Source organism: Rattus norvegicus, chromosome 5 (assembly GCF_036323735.1).
Source record: "Rattus norvegicus strain BN/NHsdMcwi chromosome 5, GRCr8, whole genome shotgun sequence".
NCBI classification, from domain to species: Eukaryota; Metazoa; Chordata; class Mammalia; order Rodentia; family Muridae; genus Rattus; species Rattus norvegicus.
In genome coordinates this window covers 124,684,067-124,704,357 of record NC_086023.1, presented here as the reverse complement: position 1 = coordinate 124,704,357, position 20,291 = coordinate 124,684,067, and the positions used below count along the sequence as shown (strand labels likewise).

Sequence of the window (20,291 nt, the reverse complement as noted above, 5' to 3'; positions counted from 1 at the left end):
AGTTTTCAAAACCCCCTAACAAGCTTTGGCATGGCTTCAGGACTGTGCAAAGGGAGTGAATTAGAGTCACAGGAATGTGAAATTGGCTCCTGTCAGCAGGCTGACAGGCTCTCGGCCCACTTTTCAGGAAGAGGGCAGGACACACAGCAGAGTCCATCACTTTCCTCAGTGCTGTGTCTTCTTGGGGAGACCACTGCTGAGGTCCAGATGGTCCCCAAATGGTAACAAGAAATATTGGATGAAGTTGAGACCAAGCCGAGTGGCAGAGGCAGAATTCGAGCAAATCAGAGGCAATCACAAATGGAGAGATGTCACAGCAAAGGAAAAAATAGCCAGCAGCCTTTGCCTGCTGCTCTGACAGGCGCTCCTGACAACATGGTTTCCCCTCCTTCTCCACGGGATGGCAGCTTACAGACATGGGAATTCATTTCACTATTTGGTCTTCCCTCTTGGATTTGCTTTTCACAGTATGAATCTGGCGACCTCCAAAATGCCCTGGGTGTCTACTGTTAGCCAGGCACCAAGAGGCCCTTGAACTGCACCTCTGAGCAAGTGAGGTTAGGGAAAAATGAAGGTGACTAACTCCAGTCGTTGTAAGGGGACTGTCACAACAAGGGAACCATATTGAGCTTTTTTTTTTTTTTTTTTTACAGAGAATGTGCCGTTTCCAGTCACAATGCCATTCACAGAACAGAAGCTAATACCGGTCACTGGGAATAGCCAAAGCAGAACAGAATCTGTCCACTCATCCTTTGACTTCTTTGTGGTAACATTAGGGAGATGGTCATCTCCTGAGGTCATGTTGAATATCATCTTCCTGTCTTAGTAATGGGTACCACGGCTGCAATGAAACACCACAACCAAAAGCAAGTTGGGGAGGAATCAGGACAGGAACTCAAACAGGGTAAGAAAGCAAGAGCTGATGCTGAGGCCATGGAGGGGTGCTACTTACTGGCTTGCTCCTTGTGACTTGATCAGCCTACTTTCGTATGGAACCCAGGACCACTAGTCCATGGATGCCACCACTCCCAATGGGCTGTGCCCTCCTCTAACAATCACTAAGATAATGCCTTATAAGCTTGCCTACAACCCAGTCTTACGGAAGCACTTCCTTAATTGAGGTTTCCTCCTCTCAGATGACTTTAACTTGTGTTAAGTTGACATAAAGCCATCCATCACATCTCCAAAACTTGCTTTTGCTCATCTTCTGGTTTGTACACAGTTGCCAACTCATGTCTAGAATCCAAAACTGCAGAAGTACAGGTTATGTGTGTGAGTTAGTTCCTGCTGTTACGGTAGTAAGAATTTGAGAAGACCAACTCAGAAAAGGCAGACCTGGGCATCATGGCACATGCCTGTGACCCTAGCTAGCATTCAAGAACGTAACAAACAAATGTGTCAGCTGAGCTACACATTTGTCTTGAGACAGTGTCTCAAGAAAGCTATCTATATAAATAAAAGTTTTGTTTTGACTCACAAGAGGTTCCTGTGTATGATTTATTGGTCCCATTGCTTTGGACCAATGGCCCACTGTAGATAAATTGTGTGACAGAGATAAACCACCCCTTTATGGCCATGAAGCAAAAGGTAAGAGTGGAGAGGAGTATACAGTTCCACAGTTCCCTGTGAAGGAACTTCTGGTACTCCCAAGACCCCTGGTGGGAACCACCACCTCCCAAGAGCACCACTCTGGGAAACATGCCTTCAGCATAGGGTCCTGGGGGCATCACACATGCCTGCTATAGCATTACCCTCCATTTCCACCCTCCCACGCTGGGACCTCCAGGCATTCATGTGGAAGTGTTGATTCGCTGTCTAGACCATATTCTGGTCTGCCTGCCTCTGTCTGTGTACAGCCTTCCCTTTGACCTGAACCGTTGTCTCCACTCTCAACTCACATTCATCACGCACAGTCAGCAAGTGACCAAGGAGTGCATCTGGTGGCTTTTCCATCATACCTGGTGTAACTTCCAACCCTTCCTCCAACTCAGGAACTGTGCATACATAGGAGGTCACGAGTTCTGAACTACTGCACCATATTTTCTGTCCTGCCATGTTCCAGACTATGATCCTGTCTTCCCCCACTTCCCCTCCACCCACCAGTTAGTTCCAGTCTCAGGTCGTTTTCTTACCCATCCTTATCCTGGCACAAGCTGTCTCTGGTTGATTTCTTGTCCTAATTAAGAACCTGGCATAGTTGTCACCTTTGGGAGAGACCCTCTCTGTACTACCATGTTTGGTTTATGGGGGGCATTCCCTGAGGTTTGTGTTTACCTGTCTGTTGGTGGTCTTACCATGGAAGGAGACCTGGCTCTAAGAAAGAACATAGGCTGACTTGTACGTCTCTTGCCTCTAACACAGTGCCTGAAACACAGGAAACACTCAATATCCCTGTGGAATAGATGAAGGATAAATGATTAAAAGGCGGACAGATAAATGCCTCAAGAATGGTTTCAGAGGGTGACGTCCAATGCAGCAGACACTGCACAGTGATAACAAAAAGGATACTGTACATTCCTGCAGGGACAGTGGATTTGTCATGCAGAAACCTGTACTCCTGTGTTTATATCCTTTCCTGCTTGTTCTCTCATCCTGGATTACCTTGGAGGGCTGTGTAGCTATCAGATAGAGATGGAATAACTGCTCTTACATGGACATGTTTCCCTATATGATGTTATCTGTGTTCTGTGAGAGTCTTTAAGTAAAACCATGTACGTATGTTGGGTAGGGCCATGGTTGGTTGGCACTGTTATTTCTGGTTTTCCAAGAACATACACACATATAAACAGACATACATACACAGACACACAGACACACACAAACACACACACATACACTCACACACACTCATATACTCAACTCAAAGAAATCACACAAACTATTCAATGTAGACTGCAGAGGAACCATAGTCAAGCGGTAACATCAAGGCCTAATGTCTTCTTGGCCTGGCAGAAGGTTCTGGAAGTTAACAGTATTTCCACTTGATACTTAAGATTCCTTTATGTGCAGCAGACACTATTCTAAGTGCTTTCATGTAGTAACTAATTTAATTATCACAACTGATGTGGGCACTATTACTACCCTCATTTTCAGAGGCAGACACAGAAGCATAAAAAGCCTAAGAACTCACCATGGGTCATACAACTAGAGAACAGCACAGGACATAGTTTTCCCAAAGTGGGGTAGGTTTGGAATATTCACTCCTAAGATTCAGGCTATAGCCTGGATAGCAAAAGGTGTATAAAGACATATGTCATAAGATCAAGGTATCTGGCAAGAGTCCAGAAGGAACTTGCATGAGGTACAGGACATGCTGGCCCTATTTGGAAGACATGGCCAGCTGATATGGAAGATGATATGTCAGTTCCCCAGAGATGCTCAAGGAAGAGGGCCAGGACCCCTGCTGAAGGTTCAAAGGACAACATGGCAGTGGCCAAAGGGACAAGCCAGAGAGACTGGATAGTACAGGAAAAGGAGGGAGAGACCCCAAACCGTGGGCTGACAGTGTGCAAGGTGGGAAAAAGGACTAAGCCTAGAGCTAAAGATGGCGGCCATGCTAACTGACAGGAGAGAAAAAGATGGGAAGCTGACAGAAGCATAAGCAGAATTGGGAAACGGGAGTGTCATAAAAAGCAAGCATGGATGTCTGTCGGAGGAGACCTTCTGGAGACAGACTGTTGCCCTCTACTGTTAGCATCTTGGTCTCAGTCTTTCTATGCACATCACAGATAAGACATAGTTGCCATGTTAATTAAACTGCATGAACTCATGGAGGGTTAGAGTCCCTTGTGGGGGCTTTGGAGGCCTCATAGAAACACACATGCTTCATCGTATCTATGAGGCAAGGACAGGAAGTGCTGGTCTGAAAAGTCGCACAGCACAGTCCTGCCATGGTCTTTGGAATCATAGACCGAGGGAACCGTGGAGAGCTGATCATAGCCCTGACCCCCGCAAGGACTGGCAAATGCTGGCTTCTTGTTTCCTTTCTGAGCTGCTACACAAGGTGAGCTCTGTGCTTCCTTTAGTTGAGCATGCCCCTGCCATATATAGTCTCCGGCATCGTGATCCTTCATTTAGCTCTTGTTCTTTCTTCTCTGATGAGAGTTTTTTCACTACTCTTCTGTAACCACTAATAATGGCAGTTAGGGGGAAAGAAAGAAGCACAACAGGATGATTTATCCAGAGCGAGCAGCGGAATTACTGTATGGAGAGAGAAGGCGCGTCAGCACCGATGGCTATTTATGGGGAAGCTGTATATTACGGCGTTGCTCGTTAAGATGCTGTAGTTAAGATTTTGTGAATGTTAATGATCTGTATTAGAGGAATAATGACGGATTCACAGCGGCGGCGGCAGCAGTTAACAGATACCCCACGCACAGATCTTCTAGTCACTTGATGAATGCTACAGAAGGAGCAGGCGCACACGATACCTGTGTATGGAAGAACCACCCACAAAAAAGCAGCAGGAGCAAGATGGCCAGGAGTCTTGGGCTTTTGGGTCTCGAGCATTTTTGTTTTAGGGGCCATGTGGTCCAGCAGAAAAATGAACCAGTTTGAGGGAGGGCAGCCCCAGACCGTGCTTTGTTCAAGGCAGTCCTTGTTTATGCCTGTTGTCTTGATGTAATTGTTAATAGCAACCCTTCTCCCCTTCCAGTTTGGACCGGTTTGGAGGATAAAGTGGGTCATTCTAGCTTGAGGGTCAATGAGGTGGATGAGAGAGACAACCTCGCTCTGCTTCTTCTGGCTGTATGCTGTCATTTAATGCCTCTGTTTCTCAGCATCCCACTGGGTTGTGAGGACACCCACGGTTATAGTACTTTGGGACAATTTTGAGATAACAATGCATGGTTGTCTAGCACAGTGGGGTGCTCAATATTTGTTATTGATACTTGTTTGCCATCCCTGCTGTGGTGGCTTCAAAACTGACTTCCAAGAAGCCTGTCTGGTATTTGAGAAACTGGTTCCTAGTTCGAGGCCCTATTTTGGGTAAGTTGAGGAGTGTGTCTTTTCTGGGTGACATGTAGCACTGAGGGTAGGCTTTTGAGATAATACAACCCCACCCTACTTCCAGTTTACTCTCTCTGCTTGTGTAGGACCTGTGGTGTCTCAGTTTCCTACTTCTGATGGCATGTCTGTTACTTTCTGCCGTGCCTCTCGGCTACGACAGACTCTTATGCCTCTACAAGCGTAAACCAAAATAAACTCTTCCATAAGTCACTTTTGGTCATGAAGTTTTAACAACAACAACAACAGCGACTGCAACAGCACCAACACCTAACTAATGTGCTTGTCATAAGGGACTAAATGTGTTTCTTCCTCCTCTGACTAATGGGCTGAAGTCCTAGCTTTCAATGTATCTTTCTCTCCTCCCTCTCTCCCTGTCTTCTCTTCCCTAGACTTCAAGCACTGCCCATGGTAGGATGCAATTTACAATCAGGGGCAGTTTTCAACTTGAACTGGGACTCACAGTTGCTTCTTTTGCTTAGGCCACCACCCTGCCTCTGGTGCTTTGCTCTGGCAGCTCAAGGGGATGCCACACAGCCCTAACAGCCCTCTGTGGCACCAAAACAGTTCAACATCATCCTGGGTTGTCAGTTAAAGCTGATTAGGGACGCCATAGCTTGGGGCTCTCTAACCACCCTAGCCCCAGCATCTTAGCAACCCAGGCGGGAGTCACTCATGCTCACGTCTTAAAGTCCTTGGTAGAGTTTACAGAATGGCTCACAATAATAGTTATGACCAATGTTTACTGAGCACTTATTATGCATCAGGCATGGTTATAAATGTCTAATATGAAATATTTATTTAGAACTCAAAAAACTCTGTGAGGCAGGTGCCACAGCCATTATCCATGCCTCAGAGGTGGGCACACTGAGGTAAAGGGAAGTCACAGCTGGCACAGCTGGTAAGTGAGTGATACAAAATTGAAGTCCAGCTAGTTGGGCTGCAAAGCTCACACCCAACAGCATCCTCCTGACAGTTCTATTTAGTTTATGACGTAATGCTATTGTAATGGCACGTCTTCTCTTATTCAGTCTCCACAATGACACAAGAAAGTGCCTCTGTGTGTTGTGTCAACTGGTCACTAGAAAATCCAGTTATTTACTGAGAGTTGTACACCTAAGAAATAGAAGGTCCTGATTTTCTCCCAACTTCCTGTTCTCTCTGTTGTCACAGCCTTCTGACATATAAAGAAATCCAAGTTCCAGATAGATAATACTGGGAAGGACCTCTACTTCTGCCTTTCTACTTCCATTGACAGAGTCAGTGAGCAGCACCCTCTGGACAGTGGCTTCCAGACTATTCTCTCTCCATCTCCTCCCTTCTAGAATCTTCTATCCTTCAGACAGTGTACTCCTACTGAGAAAGTCTTGAGGGTCCAACTCAGCCTCAGTCAACTCTTCCTTTTGGTCTGTTTCGATAGCACCCTGCCCAGCATGTTTTCTACCAATAAAGGCTTCTGAGTTTTTTTTTTTTTAAAAAAGTCTAAAGAGCACTCTTCTGGGATCCAGGGGCAGGCATTTCAGCAGAGGAATGGAGTTGCCATGTTTTATTTGGACATGATTTTCCAGTGCACAACCCTGAAACACATGATAGCAGGTAGCTACACAGTTAACACTCACTCTGTCCAAGAACAGCTGGCTGCCCAAAACCCCTGGACTCAGCTCTCCACTAACTTGAGGTTTTCTACTCTGAGAGAGAAAGCTAGACTTCACTCAAAGGAATAACTTTATACAAGCCAAATGGGAGTCACTGAGAAAGACGCATGGGCTTACTGCTGTCTTTGGCTAGAACATGAAGACAGCTGGTAAGACTGATGCATGAATGAGCGTAGATTTAGAGAACAGATCTGGGTGTTCGGAAGTGACAAATCTCAAAGGGAATGAGAGCACCTGGTTCCTTTCACCCCATTACTCCAGCTCCCAAAGCTCATTATCTCAAGTGTAGCACAGGCTGTGGATGGTTATACAGATCTACTCACTACTCCTTCCGACCAACTTAGCTCTTTCCTCTTCAGTCTTGTTCCCACATGGAGTTCACAGAGATGGTCACTTGCCTATCCTTTGATCTCTCTGAATCAGTCTTGCCCATTCTCTACCCTCTATTGTAAGGGAAACTTGTGTGTGTGTGTGTGTGTGTGTGTGTGTGTGTGTGTGTGTGTGTGTGTGTGTGTCTACATAGATAGCCATCTCTGCTCAGTCCCTTGACAATGAGTTTCCACCTAAGTGGATCAGTAGGAGGCAGCGGGTGGAGACTACACGCTGCTCAGCTGTCTGAGTGGCTGAGTCTGCAAAGAGTTGTTAGCTTCATAGACAGCTCCTCCCTGTCTCTGTGGGCAGCCTCAGGTCCCAGGCTCTGCTAAGACCACTTCTTCCTTTGCCCTGGCCCTTTCTAACTATTATTAATCTGGGCTACCCAGTTGCCTTGTTAAAATAGGCTTTTCTGCTCCCCTAGTAACTTGTAACTAGCTCCCCCCCAATAAATTCTCTCCATTAAGGTACCTGGCATGTTTCCCTGAGTCTCTTCATGGTTCACATAGATAATTGTATTAGCACTTTAATGCTCTCCCCACCTGCTAAGCCACCTGCCTCGGGCCACCAGACAGGCACCAAGAAACACAGGTCTAACTGTGACCAGTGACCAGAAAGCACCAGAATCTTCCTGATACATCCCAATTCCCTGGCTTATTCAGGACATTTGCTTGCTAGGGCAAGCTTCCTTCAGTGTCCCTGTCCTTTGCTTCCATGAAAACACTCTGTAGCCTGACCATTTGAGGCGACCCATCAGGAATATTCTGTTTTCTCTTTCTTACATCAGTTCCTGTTTATCCAATGACAAACTCCTCTGGTCTACAAGACCCCATTACAAGTGCATGTCCTGGCTGAGGCCTTCATTCAGCTCCCTCAGGCAGTGCTTCCTACCTTCTACCATACTCATCGGTATGGTACAAGAAGTACATTGCTTCTTATGGCCTCAGTTATTTGTATTACTCATTATTGTCTATGCCTGGCCTTCTCTAACTGTCAATGTTCCTCATTGGACTATTTTTCTATTAGTATAAGTACTAATAGAAAACAAAATATTGTCTCAAAGGTAGGAAGGCCATAGGAAATATTTGTTCACTAAATGAATGAATGAATGAATGAATGAATGAGATTGTAAGAGAGCTCATTAAGCAGAGTGGTCATGGCTCACACCTTTAATACCAGCACTTAGGAGGCAGAGACTGGCGGTTCTCAGTGAGTTCAAGGCCAGCCTGGTCTATAGAACTATTTTCAGGACTACCATGGATATACAGAGAAACCCTGTCTTGATAAAGGCAGAGAAGGAGAGAGGGAGGGAGTGTCAGAGGGGTGGAGGGAGAGAGGGAGGGAGGGAGGGAGAGAGAGAGAGAGAGAGAGAGAGAGATTAAAGAGGTCTTATAATCTGTTATGAATTCTAGGCTCTGGGAGTAGGAAAGTAAGAAAGGTATCAGTGGAGTATTACAAGTACAAGACTGATGGAGATTTTCTCCCTTTCTCCCCCATCTATCACAAGTGTTTGGAAGGAATTTGGATTTTAGGTGAGTTTAAATCTGGTCTCATTTCAATCCATGGGGATTCAAGATTCTGCTTCAGAACAACTTTCATAAGCAACTCTAAAAGAAAGTCCATCTAAGGAACATTGGATGGGCCACCTTCCTCTTCCCTTTCCCCTCTGTAAATGCATGGGTTCGGCTTCCCTTCCCTCCTTCGGTTCCTCCTCTTGTGTGACATCTCCGTTAACTGCCTTGCAATAATTATAATTTCTGTACAATGTGGTGCTTAATGAGGAAGTGAAACTGACAAATGTTCAGACTAGATTTAATCCAATTATGCAACATCTTGATCCAGATTTCCAACTAAAGGAAAACCAACTGCTGAATTGTGAATGAAAATTTATTTGCCATAAAAGATGGGAGTTTGCAGGGGGGAAGTAGTGAATAGTTGTCAAGAGAATTCTTGCAATTCTTCACTTTAATGGATTGACTCTTCCTACATTTGTAGCCGAGAAGCTGAATTAAAACTTGAGCTGGGAGAATCAGACATACGCCTGCTGTTGGGGCACAGGGGCCTCGTATAGAAATGTACAGTGTGTGGAGTAGCAGAGGCAACTGTGGCAAAGAGAGGATTTCCCTCATCCTCAGAAGTGGGGCTGCTTCCAGTAGGATTTGCTCCTTGCCATCTACAGATGTCTCTTTAACATCAGCAGACTGCAGCCGCATGCTTGGCAGAGTCAAGTTACAGGAGTAACACGATCTCCTCATTTGAAGCTCTGTCTAAATGAGAAAAAAAGGGTGTTTGAAGCCAGCCAGGAGTGCCAGGGCCCAGGAGGCAAGATTAATATTTATAAACATCCTAGAAAAAAAGGACATTAGGAGACAGATGTGAGGCCCCCAGTACTGATTCATAACAGGGTAAAAGAATAGAGAGGAGAGGAGAGGAGCTCAGTGGGTAGAGTGTTAGCCTAACATATTAGAGGCTCACTGACACCTTATAACACAGAACTCTTTTCCTCATACTTCAAAAATAGAAGCTTCAAATCTGGAGTTCAAGGTCATCCTCGGACTCAGGTGGTTCTTAAGTCTTGGACTACATAATGCACTTAGCAGCCCGAGACCCTACTCTGCATATACCTTGCACACACCTCATTCTAAACATTGCATTTTAGCAGCCTATTAGAAACCTAGGCCCTCCACTGCCTGCATCAAGCTTCCCACACACCCCCTCTCTGGACAATGGAATATGTCTCCCTGCCTTAATGATCTCATCTAGAAAAAATAATAAAACTGATATGAAATACATTATGTTTCCATGAAAGTCGTGTGGCTGCCTGAGTCCCACAAACCACAGTTCGATTCTTGGCTCTGTCAGTTACCAATTCTGTGAGTGTGGGTGATGAAGCCCGCACATTCCGTTTTCCGTATGAGGCAAGTGCACACACCTCCTAGGCCTGTGGTAAGGGAGAATAAATAAAAGCCAGCGCCCAGGCTGCCCGCAGTATATAACAGATGCTCTGTAAATTCTAGCTACTTTTTACACAGCTAAATTAGCCTTAAATTCCTAGTACATATGGTTAGTGCCTGGTACCATAAAACCAAGGAAGGCGCTGAATTGCAGGTTGAATGTCCAATCCCATTACTGGGATGTTTATCACTTCCAGTGTGGCTCCTTTTTCAGGGTACACAGATCTACCTCCCTGATCACAGGCTTTCCTAAAGGAAACCAGGACGGAATGTGTTTTCTAGAGAGCTGTTCCACGAGGTAAGCTTGCTCAGACGTGATTAGCACCCGATAAACTGCTGCACATCCAAAGCACTAACTTCACAGGACGAAGCCATCATTCACTGCTGTGTGTCTAGGAGTGCGTCCCTATGAGCCAGGGAGATAAGGAGAGCTAGAATGGGTCTCAATTATATCTGATTTGGCAGCAGAGGTACTAGGAGAAGCTTAAAGGATAAACACTGCCCACTTTAGATGGACATCGCAGCAAACGGAACATGAATAGGTGAGCAATTTTGAACCCTACTAGGGCAGTTCCCTTCACAAGACGAGTAATGAGGAGTCATTTATGTTCTTCCGGAATCTTAGGAGACGTGGGCTGTCCACTCAGCGAAGCTTTGGACACCAGCTCTGATGGTCTAAAAGCTCCTTCTTGTCTTGAGCTCACATTTACCCTCTCTTGTCATGTGACCGGTGTCTCATCTCTTAGTCATAAAATAGAGGAAATAAAGACCAATTGTGGCAGCAGGCATCAAGCATAGCTTAGCAACTTGGGACTCTATCTGGTCTGGGCTATACACACATGCCTCTTGTAATAAGGTGCTTAGACCTGAGACCCTTAACCTGCATATGCTATGCACACACCTCCTTCCAAACACTGCATTTTAGCAGCCTGTTAGAAACCTAGGCCCTCCACTCCCTACATCAAGCTTCCCACATACCCTTCTCTGAACAATGGAATAAGTCTTCCTGCTTTAACGATCATCAAACTGAGATCCTATTCAGTCTTACTCAGGTTGTGTCTTGGTATAGAAGGTAGGAAAGCAGCTGATCTGAGCTAAGCTGGTGATGGTGGTGGTGGTGGTGGTGAGTGTGTGTGTGTGTGTGTGTGTGTGTGTGTGTGTGTGTGTATGTGTGATTTACTCAAAGTGAATTTTTGGCAAAAATATTCCTATTTACCTTATTATGCCTATGTACTGTGCATATAATTAAAATCAGATGCATTAGGGGAAAGGGCATGATCTTTAGAGAAATAATTACATAACTTAATCAAAATAGATCACCCCGAAACCACAATTCTCAGTAACCAAACTCTGTTATTTGTATCTCATAAAAAGAGGCCCTACCCAGAATTCAGGGCCTCTGTGTCTTGTCACTCATATGGTTCACTGTCCATCTTGACAGTGAATTCTTCTTTAATCTGTGCTCTTGCTACACCTGAATGAACTACATCTGAATGAAATTTCATTGCCACTTGGAAATCTGTCTATCCCTTTATTTATTCTTAAATAAGAAGCTAAGAATGTGGAAAATTCCCAGTCTAGACCCTGGTTACTGCTAGCTGTACCCTTGTAAGTACTTAATGTCTCTAGGATCTTGCAAATAGCTCTATCCTATTTCAAGATGGTGATTTCACATGCACTGAACCTCCCAGGGGCTCAAGGTGTTAGGGGACGATGGCCAGTGCTTTCATTATGTGGAGGACGAGAAACAGCTTCAGGAAGTTGAACAACCTGAGGAAGATCTCAACCAAAGTAAGGAAGAACTTCAGGGAGTCATCTGATTGTTCCTTCGGTTCTAAATCCATGTTTTATTTCAAGGCAACTAATGCCCAATCCAAGGTATCTATTAGATGTCTCCTTATTTGCCATCATGCCAAGACTTAGGAATCTCAGTGAGGCTGAATTTTGAAGACTGGGCAGGGAGAGCATATCCTGACAGAATTCACAGTTATCCTGATAATTGGAAAGTCTTTTATGCCTAACACTACTTACTATATAAGAGTTTTAAATGGGGGCAATTACAAGGTTCTCAGAATAAAAGATCTATTATTTTTTTCAGGCATAAAAATGTTACAAAGGGGAATGAGGAGCATGGAGAAGAAAAGCACTGTTTCTCGTCTAAAATGACACGAGGGTTTGGGTCTGTGTCGTTAAAACAGCCAAGTGTAGAGGGGAAGTCTCATCCTCCTAGGTGTCACGGTGTGTGAAAGAGGTACTCAGACGCTTGAGTGCACCTCTCCCTAGCAGTCCCACACGGGGACTAAATCACTCTCAAAGGCTAATACAGTGCATAAAGCTCTCAATAAGACATGCCATAATGCCACACTTAGCAGCAGCCTGTGTCCCACTGTAGATTTCTGATAGTCACCCCAAAGGCCAGGGTATTTGGCTGAAAGCATGTCCAGCATTATGAGCTGGCAGATACAAAGAATATCTGTATTTCCCGTCTCTCTCCTATGCGGAGTTGATGATGACTTCATCAGCCCAGAGTGCTGCTAGGTAAGGGCAGCAAAAACAGTTTGCAATCTAATCAGTCTCCAAGGGGCTGGCATTGTGCCTGGGGTTTGTTCTAATCCTGTTCATCTACAGAGCTCTGCTCAAGTTACGATTTCCATCCTAAGCCTCCTGTCTCTCTACAGCTAACTTCTCATCACCAAGCATGTATGCTCTTGGCGTTCCAAAACCTTTCCATAAAAATATACCTGTGAATCTGAGATTACAAAGGAGATTAGCCCCATGTGCAAAGCTTCCTACTGTCCAGACCAGGAAATGAGATAAAGTTTGTATTTCTAGGTGAGGGTGGGATTAAGGATTATTTTGGTTTAGAATTCCCAGGATGTGGCATGGGAAGGGGGAATGTGTGTGTAGGACAACCCTTAAATGAAATCTGCTAGGACAGCCCAGATTCATGGTAGAGTAAGCACACAAAGATATCAAATCCTATAGAAATCAGGATAAGAAAGGGCTGAGTTATGAGTCAAGTGGAGAAAAAGGTGGGCCATGAATAGGTAACTGAGTGGGAAGAAAAGCAGGCAGAAAGTTTTCAAAAGCATCTGGGTATTAAATAAGGTGAGGCAGGGGGTGAGCATTAAGAACAATAAATTCTAATAATCCTCAGACTCTGGCATCTCTGGTCAATCCAACGTTTCTGGTCAAGGCTATTGCCACTGACACATGTGGTGCTCAGCTGCTCCCTGGGGTTCTGGGACAGTAGAGGAGGGCTGATGTCACCTCCAAGACTCACAGCAATTGATTGGTGTGCATGTGTCTTTTTACAGGAAGACAATTTACTGTCAACATCTCAAAGAGACCAGAAACCCCAGAAAGTATTTTTTCAGAGACAGGAAGTGACTGTTCCCTGGCAGTTCACAGATACTTAGGTAAAAGCAATGGGATGACAGCTCACCACTTCTGAATCCTCACTGGGCTCTGTGCTGATGGAGACTAGCTCATACCATCCTTTGACAAACCCACTAAGACAAGCGCCAGCATTAAGCTCCATCTTCAGAAGAACCAATCAAGACTTAAAAGAGCTAATACAGCAACCAAAGTCACAATGCTCAGGAAGGAATAGTGAAGTTGAACTCCAATCCAAGTGCCTCAGATCACAAAGACCAGGCTTCCAGTCACTGGAGAATACCGCTCTTGGACAATGATAGAAACACCATTACAAGTTCTACACACGTGAATTCTAAACAGCAGTTTTTTAGGGACCCAGGACAGTTGCAGAGAAAATATTTCCAACTGAATCTTGAATCTCAAAGCAAGAATGTTTGCAGCATGAGTAGTGAGGTGTGAGGACAAGATGGAGGTTTGTGGTAAGACAAAGGAGGGTGCCTGACAGTCTGATCACCGAGGCTGTCTCCAGGTACAGATCTGTTCAATGGCTGAGGGCTCTAGGTCGGGAGGCTAGGATACCCAATGGGCCATCCTACAGAGCGAACAGTCAGAAATCACTCCAGATAAGGGCAAAATATAGGCAAGGCAACACGAAAAGAAAGCAGTATTGAGGAAGCAAATATTTTTCAACTCGATTATTATAATTCGAGTAGGGATTTCACATGATGACTGCAATAAAAGGATTGCATGAGAGACCCTCCCACACAATCTCCATGTATCCACTAGCCTTTGCACTGAATCTACAATTTCTACCAAAATGTAGAGCCTGTTTTCTAAATGTGAATCTAGACTAGACTTGAATGACTTTGGCTGAAGAATACCTTCGCCTCAGAGGGCCTGGATGTCTCCACTCACACTCTGGAACCCTTGTCACCACAAGGTGACTCTGACCTATTGGGAGAGGAGATGCTACATGGAAGAGAATCCTTTTGCCTTTCCTGAGGCCATCTTGGACCACAGCTAACCAAACCCCCCAACTGTGAGCTGGCTCAGCACGGGTGTGCTGCCTCTTGACCCACAACCTGAGACACATAAGTCAAGGAACCCTGGGAAAGGGAGGTGGAAGAAGAACCACATGGCTAGCTCACAGGTCTGTAGTAAAGAACGGGGCTGCTTACACCTGACTTTTGGGAGTAGATTGTTTTGTGTTAGTACGATTCCTGAACCTGCTGTCTTCCACAGCTCTTGCCGAGTAAGTCTTTAATGGATTGAGTCTCCATTTGAGATGTCTTTGAGGTTACATTAAAAAGAGTATTCAAGTCAAAGAAAATTGAGAAATACTTAATTTATGTAATATATATTCATAACTCAAAATATATTCCTATTGCATATTCATACATAAGCACACATTAACATTCATAGTATATTTTTAAATGTATTAAACACCTGAAAACGTTAACAGTTTGACTTTTGGAACCACTAATGAACGTCTCATTGGCCAATGTTCCTATGAACACCAGCTTGGAAATGTATGCTGTCTTTCTCTCTTCTGTTGAAGAGACAGGTAAGCCTCACGAGGCATTGTGGGCTGAGCAGGCAAAAGGCTGGGTGGAGCTCAAGGTGTGCACGTCTCCTTTTATCCTGTCCATAGTTTATGGTATGTTACATTATATTACCGTATTAACTTCTAAGTTTTGAAGGAAAGTCTGCAGCTAAATGAGGTTTAAAATTAAACTGTGCAATTGCTATTTTTAACTCTAGATGATCTAAAAATAGGTAAGAGATATATTGATTCGCTCTTAAAACGCAAGAATTATAGTGGTCTTCAGATGAGTATGTAGTGAAATCGATGGACCCTAATCCCTTCCCTACCCTTCTTTGTGACATATAAATGGCTCCAAGGGTTTCTGGGTAGAAAGCCTATGCAGATTCTTAATTCTGTCAGGCTATGTCCTCACTATTTTATTATGTACTGGTCTCTCTTCAGAAAACGTTAAGCTCTGTAATGACTTCAAACAGTTTCCGTGGGACTGCCACTCTGGGCCCACCCCTAGGCAGCAGAACACAAAACAAAACCCCAAAATAACTTTGCCAAGTCAGCAAAACGTTTTGGCTTTGGCTGCTGCAGAGCTGCTGATGTGGGAGGAGAGAGGTGCAGGTGTGCGTGTGTGGTGTGTGTGTGTGTGTGTGTGTGTGCGTGTTCCATGTGTGTGTTCAGCAGGCCATCTGTCAGCTTGGCGTTCCAAGCTATGAGGGGAAAAAAGGAAACCCCACACATATTTATGAAGGTTGGAGGCAGAACAGGGCACAAGCTGTTGAAGGCAAAGTGCAGGGTGCGGCTGGGCAAGGGGCTGCTACAACAGCGAACACTGTCTGCATCTGAGATCTGCTCTAGGAGGAAAAGGAACTTAAGACATAAGCTTTGGATCGAGAGACATTCATTCTTTACACACTCACTCATTTTCAGTTTCGTTCATCCACTCACTCTCACCCACCTGCTGTGCAGCTATTCTGTGCTAAGGCTCTCTAGTAGTCGGTCACAGAGAGGGCATCCCATCCTCGAGACACACAAATAATTTAAAGCAAACGTATTCAGTTCTATCCATAGATACTGTATACTGAGTGCTTGATAGAAAACTCTTGGAATCCAATGGTCATGGTTTTCCATTGCCATTACAAACCCAAGAAGACTAAAGACTAAATAGAGAGAAGGACTCAGGCAACCTCGCCAAGGGAGTAATGAAGCCAGATGGGACGCAGACCCAGATCTTTGTCTCAACATGGGACATTACCTCCATGCTCGGAGACAGCTAAATTTTAGGCACGGTGCTGGATTCCTGAACTACAACAGCTATAATTTCACTGAGTGCTTTTGGGGGCACACAAAAGCCAGTGGTTCGAGTAGGTAAATTAAGAAAAAACAAACAAGCAAACCACAAGACCCATTGTTATCATTGCAAAGGGAAGCACAAAAGCCCACAGAAAGGCCAGTAACTCTGAGGTAAAGAAGGCTTCCCAAAGGAGGCACGTGCTCAATTTGAGAAGTTGACTGTCCCCAGATTGGTCAAAACTGCCAGCTCAAGCATCGTTTGTTAGAGCAACACAGACATGCCCTAATTTAATCTAATTTACATCCCCTGTTAAGGACTTTCCCAAGATGTTTTTCCATCTTCCAAAGATAAAAGGTATGCAGTACCGTTTTTTTTTTAAATTTAATTTTTAAAACAGATAATGACACGGAGCCTCCTGAGAGACAAAGGGTTACTCAGAGACCCTCAGTAAAAGGCAGCTGGTGATAGCTACACGCAAGCCTTTGTCTTGCAGATCACATTAGTCCTCTGTAGCTGATGGTTGATTTCCCAAAGGAAGCCCCCAGGTTGATTTTCTCACCAGGGCTTTGGGTAGATCTGGACCCAAGGCAGAGGCAACCAGGGAGGACCTTAGCCTGATGAGCCTTGCCAGTCATTTGTCTCCCTGTGGGAGATATGTAGGGGAAGCCTCACAGTTCCCTGGCACCTACCTAATGTGTACAAGCAGGGCTCCCTCTGTTTCCTCTTTGAGGACAGACAAATGGGGCAGCCTGGGTAATTATGGAAAGGGTCCTCACAGCAGAGAGCTGCCCTCTGGAAAAACACATTATCAGAGGGGCACGGCTTTATGCCAAAATCTGTAGGGCATGGAGAGAGCAGAGTGGAGGACTGAAGGGAATTCATGCATCTCTGTGAGGTTGACATAACTGAGACTAACATTCCAAGACACATACTACCTTCTCTTTCAGTCAGAAACTCCTTTGGGGAGTTGATAAATCTTGGTCCAAGGGTTGTAGAAATTCTACCAAAGCTTGTGGGGTGGGCAGGAGCAGGAGCTTAATGTCTGTGTTTATGTCTGTAAGTGACAGCCTGAGCCTCATCCTCCCTCCTGCTTCTCTTAGGCCTTGGAAAATGTGGAAATTTGTTACCATGCTGGGTAAGTCTAGGTTTTAGGAAACAACAATTGAGTAGCCAGCTCAATCCATTCGTGCATCCATGTGTCTCCCAAGCAAAACATCTTGCACCTTTAGGTAACAACCTTTTAAGGTACTGATAAACAGGGAATCCCTTTAAGTAGAAGAACCAGGAATTCTCGTAGATTCCTTCCTTAAGATAGAATCAATTGTCTTTCATTAACTACTTCTAAGCCTGCTTCTAGCCTGGCATCCAGCTACCAGGGCTCACTTTTGGCAATACAAGAACCCCAGGAGACTCATGGGGATGTTGGGGAAGACATGCTATTCATAGGGGAATGAGTGTTGCAGGGCCACAAAGACAGGGGTGATCAGAGCAGAAACCTCAAGTCTCCCCGATAAGTGAATGAAGGAATATCAGGTAGCAGACAGAGAAGGAAGAAGGAAGTGTCTGGAAAGCTGACCCAGAAGAGGGCTAAGAGACTTGTGAGCTGATGGAACCCTTTAGACAGTCTGTTTGCCAGGCTAAGAGGCTTACCTTTTTTTCCCCCTTGGAGCTATTAAGCATGGAGAGGGTGTGACCAGAATGGAAATAAAATCAGAAAAACTAGGGCAGCAAATAGAGTGTGTTTCCTCACATATCTAAACCTGTCAGGGGCAAGTGAGTCAATCCCGGCACAAAGTGAACTGAAGGAAACTGTAATGGGGGATGGACCAATCGAAAGTCAAAAGAGCAGTGAGGCTGGCATTAGGAACACAAGGTTGCCTTTAGTGCCAAGGAAGAGCTCCGTTTTCCTTTCTGGCCCAGATTTCTGAAGCCTCTCCAACAGATGGGGTCCAAATACACTGGGCATTTTCCTTACCATGGCCCCATTCACCTGCTAGTTCTTCTGCTAGCCTGCTATACAGAACCTTTTCTGTAAGTCCTGCTAATTGGTATGAGTCCTTACATACCCCAAAGGCCCCAACCAACCCCCCACCCCCCTTTTTTGTTCCTTTGAAACGCTTCAACCATTTTCAGGTTGGATGGGTAGAAAAAAGCCAACAGCATCCTAGACTGGACCATGTACTATAAAGCTGCAGCTGGAGACCTTTATTTTGAATCACCTGGAACCTTGAGCCCCTCAGCAGAGCTGTTTGTATTATTCAACCCCATCTCTTTCCACTCACAGGAACAAGAGGAACAGACCTTTGTCCTGATTGGTCCCCTGCTCATCTATACCATTCTTCCCTCATGGCTCCAAGAGTGAGACTACGGCTGGAAGAGGCCCCCACCAGGGGCAGCCTCTGTGTGAATCTCGCCGCCGAGGCACATGTACTTACACTTACAGGTTGACTTTTTGGCACATCATAAACACCTTCCTTCTTTTGGCTGGTGGGAACCTAGAAAGAAATCAAATTCAACGTCAAAACACTGGGGTTCCACTTTCCTTCTTTTTCTCTATGTAGCCCTGGATAGCCTAGACCTTACTCTGTAGACCAGGATGGCCTTGAACTCATAGATTGCCCTGCCTCCACCTCCCAAGTGGTGGGATTAAAGGTTTGTGCCACCATCACCTGGCTTGGTATTCCACTTTCAAAGCAGTAAGTCATCTCTGCAAGTTTGACTGTGAGACGGTCTCTAAGACAGATCCAGCACCCATCCCCAAGGAGTGTTGTTAGCTGTGAAGGCCTCAAGTCAAGCTCCTTCCCTTGAGAAAAATCCTATCAGGACAGGGTTAACCATCTTATAATAAATTTCTGCTTTGAGGCTTTCTTTGAATCAAAGAACAGCTTATGGAGACCTCAAGCATCACATGGTGGAAATTAAAACAAAACAAAACAGAACAGGAAAACAAAAATCCAACTTCATTTGATTAATCGTACAGGTGGTTCAGATGTTATGATTTTTCCTGATATAACTACAGTTTGCTGTTGAAAATATATATGTCTCTGTGCTAAGACTGATGTGCTATGAAAAATAAGTCCCTAGTACCTGTCAGCCTTCCACTGCGGTCCCACACAAACCACCTGCCAATCACAGGAAGGGCCTATCTGACAGGGAAAGTAAGACACCAGGATCCAGAAATTCCCGATTAAACTGACATCCCCCCAGATCTCCCCTCACTTCCTTCCCCTGCTCATGCGTCTAGCTTCCGGGGCTACTTGCTACCTGCAACACCCTGAGCAGGTCATCAAGCCCCTCTGGCTTTGCTGCTCTCCAAAGGCCTGACCAAAAAGTGTATCTCACTCAAGTTATGTTAAGAAGCAAAATGAGAAACTGGGTATCAGAGAAGTAAGAACCATGGAGCCCCACAATTCTGCAATATGGTAGGATGATGATTTCCTTTGTCACACATAATCATATACATATGTATACGAACACATTTTGTGATATTAATAGTGTTGAATACTTCTCTAATGTGTCAATCACGGGCTCTGCACCGAAACATTCCAGATTGGAAGCACTCATTAACTGCTCCTCCCCCAGACTGCCACGGCTTTGCTGTCCTCTGCAGAGACCAAGCGGCAGTGGGTTTATGGTGTCCTGACAGTGGGACTGGCTTTCCAGCAGGCTGGATGCTTCTCAGGAGCAGATAGAGTATGTCACAATCAGAAGGCCTGCTATGAATACCTGAGGTAAATCTTCCCTATAGCAGTGTGTGTGTGTGTGTATGGGGGTGTACTGAGAAACAGAAGTGCTTGCCAAGCATGGACCAGCCAGCTTTCCATCCCTGAGAGGAAGAAGCTGAACTGACATGTTGAGCTCTCCTACTTTTACTCCTATTTAACTTAAACTCCTGACACCAACCCTACCCTCAAACTATAGAAAAAGAGGCTCAGAGGCGTTGTGAACTTTGCCCCAAACTTCAAACCTAGTGTTCAAACCTAGATCTTTCTGGCTACCAAAATAAGACTTATGATTACTAGTTAACATGGCCTTAGGAAAATCCCAGGAGCAGACAGGGTGGCAATCATTCCCTTTTCCATAAATAGTGACATAAT

General features: G+C 45.0%; 1 protein-coding gene across 14 annotated transcripts in view; it reads right to left on the bottom strand.

Annotated features, from left to right (window-relative positions):
* Dab1 (DAB adaptor protein 1) overlaps positions 1-20,291 on the bottom strand; it is a 1,121,076-nt gene that overhangs the window by 38,228 nt on the left and 1,062,557 nt on the right. For all 14 annotated transcript variants that reach the window (XM_039109333.2, XM_039109335.2, XM_017593175.3 and 11 more), the window contains one exon: positions 18,630-18,689. In XM_039109333.2, coding sequence (XP_038965261.1) covers positions 18,630-18,689 — 60 coding nt within the window. The remainder of the gene's footprint in view (positions 1-18,629; positions 18,690-20,291) is intronic.